A 9,638-nucleotide genomic window follows, 5' to 3' on the forward strand; every position below is an offset into this window, starting at 1 on the left:
GGCTGTGGTTTTTCTTGTCTCGGCGCTGTCCTAACATAATCTAATGTTATGCTTTCGCCGTAAAGCCTTTTTGAAATCGGACAATGTGGTTGGATTAACGAGAAGTGTATCTTTTAAAATGGGATATAATAGTTGTATGTTTGAGAAATTTGAATTATGAGATTTTTGTTGTTTTGAATTTGGCGCCCTGCTATTTCACTAGCTGTTGGCGAGTGTGTCCTGCAGGTGGGACGCTAGCGTCCCACATACCCCAGAGAGGTTAACAACCCTTGTCCCCTCAGGTCTCCCCCGGAAGCTACCAAGGGCCAAGCCTTGCTCTGACCCCCATCGCATCAGGGAACCCGGAGAGGTGGACTTCGACATTGAAGAGGACTACACTACAGATGAGGAGGAGACCATGACTGTCCATGGAGTGAAGGGTGGAGCCGGGGGCATCCTGGACCTGCTGAAGGCCAGCAAACAGGTGGCAGGGCTGGACTCTGCTCTCAGGTAGGACGTGCCTCGCAGTTCCAGACACTTAATCAGCACTCTGAATAAATTTTGTTTGACTATCATGTCTTTTTATTTTTTATCTTTCTGAAGTCAAGTGAATAATGGAGCCAATGAAATGTGGAAGATTGTTTTACTCTTTGCTTCCATTAACATTACTGAGAAGCTTGGACGACTTGTGTAATCAAAGTTTTTGCTACAGATCTTATTTGAATTCTTACTCAAACTACATTTAGTTGTTTGTGGTGAATCTTGATCACTCACCTCTCTACCCTCCAGTGAGGAAGCGCCAGCCTCTCCCAGCACACGAGAAGCCATTCAGGGCATGCTCTCCATGGCCAACCCTCCCTCCTCTTCCTCCTCTTCTTCGTCCTCCTCCTCTTCCTCACCTCTCTCCGTCTCTGGAGGACTGTCTGAGGGACTGGGATTAGTCAAAGAGAAAGGAGGGAGAGCCGTGTGGGTGACAGGAGACAATAAGAGCAGAACAGGAAGCGCCTCTAAAGAGAAGACGACGTTGCAGCGCCCCGGGAAACGGCCTGTCAAGCGGCCGGCCCGTCACCTTAGTGATGAGGAGAGCACAGATGAGCAGGAGACTCTTGGCACCTGTTTTAAAGATGCAGAGTATGGTGAGTTATAGGCTGTGTGCGTCCATATGACACCCTAGTCCCTATATAATGTACTACTATTAACCAGGGACTTGTTTCCATTCAGCCACAAGAATTAGTGAGGTCGGGCACTAATGTTGGGCGATTAGGCCTGGCTCGCAGTCGTCATTCCAGTTCATCGCAAATGTGTTCGATGGGGTTGAGGGCAGGGCTCTGTGCAGGGCAGTCAAGTTCTTCCACACTGATCTCGACACACCATTTCTGTATGGACCTCTCTTTGTGCATGGGGGCATTGTCCTGCTGAAATGGGAAAGGGCCTTCCCCAAACTGTTGCCACAAAGTTGGAAGCGCAGTGTCATTGTATGCTGTAGATTTAAGATTTCGATTCATTGGAACTAAGGGGCCTAGACCGAACCATGAAAAACAGCCCCAGAACATTATTCCTCATCCACCAAACTTTACTGTTGGCACTATGCATTCGGGCTTGGGCGTGTGTATAGATATACAGTGCATTCGGAAAGTATTCAGACCTTTTTTTACTTTTTACATATTTTGTTACGTTACAGCCTTATTCTAAAATGAATCAATCTACACACAGTACTCTATAATGATAAAACCATAACAGGTTTTTAGACATTTTTGCAAATGTATTAAAAATAAAAAACGGATATCTTATTTACATGAGACTCGAAATTGAGCTCAGGTGCATCCTGTTTCCATTGATCATCTTTGAGATGTTTATACAACTTGAATGGAGTCCACCTGTGGTGAATTCGAATGATTTGGACATGATTTGGAAAGGCACACACGTCTATATTAGGTCCCACAGTTGACAGTGCATGTCAGAGCAAAACCAAGCCATTGTCTGTAGAGCTCTGAGACAGAACTGTGTTGAGGCACAGATCTGGGGAAGGGTACCAAAACATTTCTGCAGCATTGAAGGTCCCCAAGAACACAGTGGCCTCCATCATTCTTAAATGGAAGAAGTTTGGGTCCACCAAGACTCTTCCTAGAGCTGTCCGCCCGGCCAAACTGAGCAATCGGGGAAGATGGGCCTTGGTCAGGGAGGGGACCAAGAACCCAATGGTCACTCTGACAGAGCTCCAGAGTTCCTCTGTGGAGATGGGAGAACCTTCCAGAAGGACAACCATCTCTGCATCGTCTCTACAGAAAATAAATAATTTTGGCAATTTAATAAAAATATACTTTATGGAAAGCTTAACTTCCTCTAGCCTTATGGAGGCACCGCCTACGCTCTCGTGTCTTACGCACGGTCCCCAGCCCCTAATAGCCTACAGCTGCTCGCTCTGTGCCTCTCTCTCTCTCCCTTCCGGCAATGGCTCCGGTTTAACCCCCTAGAGTCGATTGACACACCGTTGCTTGAGAGTGATTAGAGCAGGGGTTCTTAAACTTTTTCAGCCTCGGACTCAAATGAGAGATTCTGTGTTTTCCTGGGACCCAAACTTCTGAAAACATGCAACTATACGTAAATATCGCTACATTCCATTGCCCTTATTCCATCCTAAAACAAATGCAATGAAATACCCATATAAATATCTATTCGTGTTTATTTTTCCCTTTAAACAACTCTTACATATCAATCAAATGTGTCTATAAAGCCCTTCTTACATCAGCTGATATCTCAAAGTGCTGTACAGAAACCCAGCCTAAAACCCCAAACCGCAAGCAATGCAGGTGTAGAAGCACAGTTGCTAGGAAAAACTCCCTACAAAGGCAGGAACCTAGGAAGAAACCTAGAGAGGAACCAGGCTCTGAGGGGTGGCCAGTCCTCTTCTGGCTGTGCCGGGTGGAGATTATAACAGTGGCCAAGATGTTCAAATGTTCATAGATGACCAGCAGGGTCATATATTAATAATCACAGTGGTTGTAGAGGGTGCAACAGGTCAGCACCTCAGTAGTAAATGTCAGTTGGCTTTTCATAGCCAATCATTCAGAGTTAGAGTCGAAAACAGCAGGTCCGGGACAAGGTAGCAGGTCCGGGACAAGGTAGCACGTCCGGTGAACAGGTCAGGGTTCCATAGCCGCAGGCACAACAGTTGAAACTGTAGCAGCAGCACAACCAGGTGGACTGGGGACAGCAAGGAGTCATCAGGCCAGGTAGTCCTGAGGCATGGTCCTAGGGCTCAAGTCCTCTGAGAGGGGGAGAGAATTAGAGGGAGCATACTTAAATTCACACAGGATAAGACAGGAGAAATACTCCAGATATAACAGACTGACCCTAGCCCCCCCGACACAAACTATTGCAGCATAAATACTGGAGGCTGAGACAGGAGGGGTAGGGGGACACTGTAGCCAAACATGATATAACCCCACCCATTTTGCCAAAGCACAGCCCCCACACCACTAGAGGGATATCAACAGGCCACCAACTTACTACCCTGACACCAGGCTGAGTATAGCCCACGAAGATCTCCTCCACGGCACGAACCCGAGGGTGATTTAGAGCAGGGGTTCTGGAATAATCTGTCTAGGTTGGAACTGTTGCTGTTAAAATACAATAAATAATTTTCAATCTGAACTGGAATAAACTGAACACAGGCTTTTTGATAATGCAACACGAAGTAACAGTACAGATGAAAAATGATCAGGCCAACTGTACATCTAACAGTAGAAATTCTTGTTGAAAACAGGTCTAGGTTGGAACTGTTGCTTTTAAAATACTAGTAATCATTTGTATTCTGAACTGGAATAAACTGATTGATCGCATCACACAGATGTAGACCAGAACACACACAGTCCTGATGAGAGGTGTGTGGCTAGTTAGTTTTCAAGAAACAGGTCTATTCTGGGCTCCGTTTTTAACAGTGTAACCCAGAGGTCATGCTCAGCATTGACTCTGTTCCTTTACTTGTTTCTTAAGTATGCCAGAGTTGAGAACCCTGACTCGCATAGGTATGTGGTGCCAAACTGGACCAGAACATCAGCCAGGCAGGAGACCGCTTCCTGCTGTAGATGAACAACTCAGAACTGTGTGTGTGTTTGCCTCAACAAGCATCAGGCTTCAATCAGTTTATTCCAGTTCAGAATACAAATTATACAAACGTTCCAACCTAGACTTGTTTAACCACAATTTCACAATGATATACCCATATAAATATCTATTCATGTTTATTTGCACAAGGCCAGGGGAATGTTTGAAAGAGAAACTCACATCTACTACTATGAGCGAGTACTCTGCTTATCATCACCTATTATAAAATGACAACAATGCCTTGCTAGCTGACTTTCACTGTCGAAGCACTGTTTCCTGAAGCATTCTGCTCTGTTCTGAAAGAACTCCCTGGGTTTACCGTCATGCTCTGGATGTTTGGCCAGAACGTGTCCTTTTTATTCATCTGTTTGTTTTGAGAGACTCATTACTAACGTTAAGCACAAAACATATTGTAATGACCAGGCTAGATCACAAAGGAACAATTGTCCAGACAGGTTTGAGTTTACGAATTCACGTTTATTAACCCAACTCCACACAGGCTACTGTTTGGCCGTAGCCCACGTCAAATATATGAAAGATACCCGTATAAAACAACCGTGACCTTCTCTTGTGAAGACCAGACGTAAGCGAGAGAACAATGGCTAAACTTGGCCTTAACTTGCAATGCTCCATCCCTCTGCCCTACGTTCTGCCGCGCTAGGCGAGACAAACATATGCAGTTGTGGTGTGTTGATTGGGGGAAAACATGTTGGCTGAAAAAGTCTCAAAATAAAGGTGGATATAAGTTGTGTAACCAAACAACAAAGTGCTTCCCTAAAAGCTGCCTGGAGTTAAACAAACATCTCTTTTCAGAAAGAGAAAAGCTCAATTATAGCAACAAAATAGCTAAGTAAATTATTTTATCTAGAATATTATAGTTTAGCTTCAGATTGTCATAGAGAGGAATCAATATATGCATCTGAGTCATGTCTCTTGCGGGCATTTTCGAACATGTTTCTACCATAAGGCATCACCGAGTTAAGCATTGTTATAGAACGCTTGATATAATCTGGATACGTTTTATGTATTTATTTAAAAATATAAAGCAAACAATACATACCCTTTGTTAAAGAAAAGGGCAAAAGGGTACGTGATACCCTCACTCAATTCGAGCCCTGGTTTTAACCAAACACACCAAGCCCTTCCCAGACAAGGAGGTATTTTAATCAGTGCATGGGACAGGATTGGAGTGTTTGGCTATACCGAAATGCTATCCATAGATTATTGTGTTTGTCAAACAGGTAGGCTTCCACATATTTTTTGGAATATGAAGAAATAGGCTCCAATTATATTTAATTCTATGTTTATTCCCATAAATGTTGGTGCACGCGTGCATATATAGGAGGTCCCTTACCAGGCAGAAATTAATTTTATTTGAACCCCTGCATCGGAGAGTTACAATGTTGCTGTCACTATACAGCGAACTACCTATAGTAGGAAACCTGGTTTCTTATTAATAATATCCCACCTGTTATCACACATGGCACGACCCCATAGGTGTTACAATTACAATAAAAAATAACACTTGTATAACATATTTAACATATGTTTTAATATTCCTGTGTAACTGTAAAAATAAATAGTAAGATCATTAGAACTTTGGAAACAAGTGCTTTCATAAACGCATGGCGCGCCTTGTTTCACTGGAGCAGTGTAAAATAAGCTTTATGTCAATGACCCAGCCTTAACGAATTGTGTTTATGTACACATCGAATTTGATCGTCCAACATCAGTTACAGCATTTATTTATTTTGTCACCGCCTAGAGTGGTCTCTTTCCTCTGCTGTGGTGCTGTATTGCAGTCAGCGATGTTGTCTCTCGGGGTGGCTGTCCATGGTCCTGAAATCAAATCAACTGTTTGCTTGGACACCAGCCTGATCTCCAGCTCCTTCCACTTCTGGAAACTATCTAGGTGGTCATGTGACTTCTCATGCGAGCTGAGGTGGCACAGATTCTTCCAGTCCCTTTTCCATTCCTGACCAGCGCAGATTTTCACTCGTCTGAAAAATGTTTGCAGTAAAAACAAAAGGCTGTATCGTTTTGCTTGGAATAGACAAGCCATGGTCTCCACTCTCTCCCAGTTCGCCATCCTCCTATTGTAGTGGGCCACCGAAAACTTTAGCTGCCCCTCTCTTGGGAAATCCCCCTCCTTATCCTGATGTGGCCCAGCCTGCACGAACATACCCCGTAAAGATCCATTCATATATTTTGGCCACTCACTGGAATCTTTTATGTTTTTTGCCCTGCGAAGACCCTACTATCTTGGACCCGGACTCCGATTCGTCGCTCCTTGTCCCCGATGACGGTGGTGGTGGTGCTGCTGCTAAATCTGACTCCCAGACAAAAAACATTAAAGATCCCAGTGAGTGGCCAAAATAGGAATGGATCTTTACGGGATATGATCGTGCAGGCTGGGCCACATCAGGATAAGGAGGGGAATCTCGGCGAATGAATGGCCTGGCCTCGTATGCTTGTCATTCTCCACACCTGCTGATGGACATTCACCAGCGAATTTCTTTGGTTTAGAGATTGTGCCTCTTTTTTCTCATTTTTATTTTATTGATTTTTTTTATATTCGCTTCCTGATAGTTTATCTTAAACATGGTAGCAAGTTGTTTCAAATCTCTATAGATCACTTTTAGCTACGACTCATGGATATAATTTTTGCTATCTAACGTTAACAGGCTAGGTTACGCTACCGCCTTAATCACTAATCATACTCATCACACACAAACATAAAAAAAATAATAATAATAATTTCATTGGCAGAATCATTTTAATTCATGTTTCACAATTGGATAATCCCATATAAACACACACATCACCATAGCTACCAAGGATAGTGGGAGTGAACTTCGGGAGAAGAGGGAATGGGGTGGGGGCGGAAACTGCAGCAATGCTATGAGCTGGTGTCTGGGGTGCCGCTGGCGGTGTAGGAGCCTATTGGGGGTGCTGGTGGATGGCAGCCAATTGTCAAAATGCAGCCCCAAATTCAAGTGCCGCCACAGGCGGCTGCCTAATCTTGCCCAATGGGAGGGCCGGCCCTGGTCGCGACCAATACTTTAAAGGCTGGATTAGAGGGACAAGAGAGCGCCAAGTACCAGGCCATTAGCAAGTTTGGTAGGCTACCCATCAACACAGTTCCTTTGCACAGTTTTGGGATTATGGGGTTACCCTGACCAACGGTCACAGGGAATTTGACATAGGTCATGACTCTTGACTGCCAGTGTGGCGATAATATGTCACCGCAACAACCCTCGTCTCAAATATGCACACTGCCTAACTGGTTCCCGGGCGAGCTAAAAAACACAAACATTTTAGCTTGTCTAAGTCATGGTCCAATCAGGGCACTATGGATGCTTAACTAAATGTGAATGATCCAATGATGTCACAGTCATTATCCTTGACTGTCTGTGTTTTCAGTCTATCCGTCCTTAGAGTCTGATGAGGAGGACCAGGTCAAGAGGAAGAGGAACTGGGGCGACACTCCTTGGAGCCCCAAAGGTACTCATTATTGAGGTCCCTGAATATTGGACAGTGGACATATTTCATCACCAAATCAGCGAAGGAAATGTGTTGATACTTAGTTTAACATTTTACAACCATTGGTAGGGGGATGCTCCAAATAAAGTGTTACCAATCATTTGATTAATTCCACTAAAATCTTCTCTTGTTCCCTCAGCCCGGGTGACCCCCACCCTGCCCAAACAGGAGCGCCCAGTAAGGGATGGGGCCAGAGTGGCGTCTGTAGAGACTGGCCTCGCTGCAGCTGCTGCCAAACTGGCACAACAGGTGAGAGGGGACATATGTTGGAGGAGGATCTACTTTTAGCAATAAATAAGCTTTTTAAAATGTAATTCCATTGTCCAAGTGTTGCTGTATCTCCTCTCCACTTCTGCGGGCAGTTTGGGACAAGTTAAAGTTCTGAGAGGAAGGGCTGTTAGCGCTAGTGCTTTTTTTTTACTAAATCTTATAGGCATCCAAATAGATAAGACAACCATCAAAGAAATGTTTTCCCTCAACTGTCAATTGAGAGCCAAATGTCAAAATGCCGTGCTCCAAGGAACTAGGGAAGCTGAGTGCGTGTCAACTGATTTGTTTGTTTATTCATTCATCCAGGAGATCCAAAAACCCACCAAGAGGAAGTACACCAAAAAGCCCCGCCCTGTTGCCCCACCACAGCCCCTTCCTCAGGCTGAGCCGTCCCCTCCCTCCCCCCCTCGGGCCCCGGAGCCTCCCACCCCTGACTTCAGCCCTGAGCGGAGGATGGAGTGCTATTCTGCCAGTCTACTGGACCATGAGTACACGGCAGGCCCTGGCCCGTTCGGCCCTGGAGGCCCCAGAGGGAGTGCTGCTATGGCTCCTGGGGTGTTCCTCACCTCCAGACGACCCTCCCTCTCCCCCCAGAACAGCAGCACTTACTCCCCCTCAGCAGCCTCCACTGCTGGGCTAGCCAGCCCCGGCAGCATTGGAGCTTGTGGAGGTAAGTACACAAACACAACATCACAGCACATAGACATGAGTTGTGTTCGTTAGGGCACACAACGGAAAACGTTTCTAAGCATTTTGCAATGGAAAATGATTATTACATGTCCAGATAGTCCCTCCCTGTGTGTCTGTTTTCTTCCATTTGGTGCCTAATGAACAAGACCCTGCACATTGACATTCATAAATGTGACAAACTATTTTCTTACCCATTGCCTTCTTCCTTCATCTCAGGGAAACGTCCAAAGAAAGGACTTGCAACAGCAAAACAGAGACTAGGAAAGATTCTGAAAATACACCGCAATGGGAAGCTTCTCCTGTGAGAGATGCTTGGGGAGATAGACGGAGAAAGATTTTTAGGAATGATTTTCGGAGGAAAGATGGATGTAATTTTAAAGAGGACTTGAAGGACGTGACAGCTTTAAGAGACTGTTTATTTTTTGTTCTATAATTCAACTTTTGTTCATCTGGTGTCCTCATGTTCCACCCTATACTCCTTCCCAGTCCCCTTTAATAATTAGTCATTGTTTGAATCTATATAGCGCTTTTCTAGCACTGAAATATTCCCATTCTGCTTTGGTACTCTGCTTTCACATTTGGGATTATTCATACCTTCATATGAATATATTGAGAAGCATCTCAACATTTAGTTGGTCATGCACCGCTCAGATCAATGGAAAACATATGGTCAATTAATTGATCTGTCTAATCGTCAATCAAACCATTTAACTTGCATGAAGGAATCATTTATTCATCAAATTGGAAATGAAAAATGTCTGAAATCAATTTTAGTTGATAAGTTTATAACCCACGATATGACCCATTCTTCATTTGACGTGGGTCTACTTTGTGTGCACAAGCGCGCATGCTTGACGGCAACGGGGTGAATATTTTAAATGGGAAATAATGTATTTCCTTACAATTCAGTCAAATGGGATTTTGAGTTCGTTTTTAGTTTGAGATTGACTAATTTAGTTGGGGATTATTTATTTTCAAATAGCTTTTATATTTATTTTGTGGTAGTAGGAATGCTTGCCATTCCCTTTCCAGTTCTGTGTTGTCATCCA

At 44.3% G+C, this 9,638-nt stretch overlaps 1 protein-coding gene across 4 annotated transcripts in view; it reads left to right on the plus strand.

The window, feature by feature from the left end:
- The window catches only part of LOC115165474 (histone lysine demethylase PHF8-like), a 32,303-nt gene extending 22,973 nt beyond the window's left edge, over positions 1-9,330 (plus strand). For all 4 annotated transcript variants that reach the window (XM_029718629.1, XM_029718628.1, XM_029718631.1 and 1 more), the window contains 6 exons: positions 282-489; positions 769-1,115; positions 7,510-7,590; positions 7,769-7,878; positions 8,206-8,569; positions 8,806-9,330. In XM_029718629.1, the coding sequence (XP_029574489.1) occupies positions 282-489; positions 769-1,115; positions 7,510-7,590; positions 7,769-7,878; positions 8,206-8,569; positions 8,806-8,894 (1,199 nt within the window). In that variant the 3' untranslated portion in view covers positions 8,895-9,330. The remainder of the gene's footprint in view (positions 1-281; positions 490-768; positions 1,116-7,509; positions 7,591-7,768; positions 7,879-8,205; positions 8,570-8,805) is intronic.
- The last annotated feature ends 308 nt before the right edge of the window (positions 9,331-9,638 follow it).

Source organism: Salmo trutta, chromosome 28 (assembly GCF_901001165.1).
Source record: "Salmo trutta chromosome 28, fSalTru1.1, whole genome shotgun sequence".
Lineage (NCBI taxonomy): Eukaryota > Metazoa > Chordata > Actinopteri > Salmoniformes > Salmonidae > Salmo > Salmo trutta.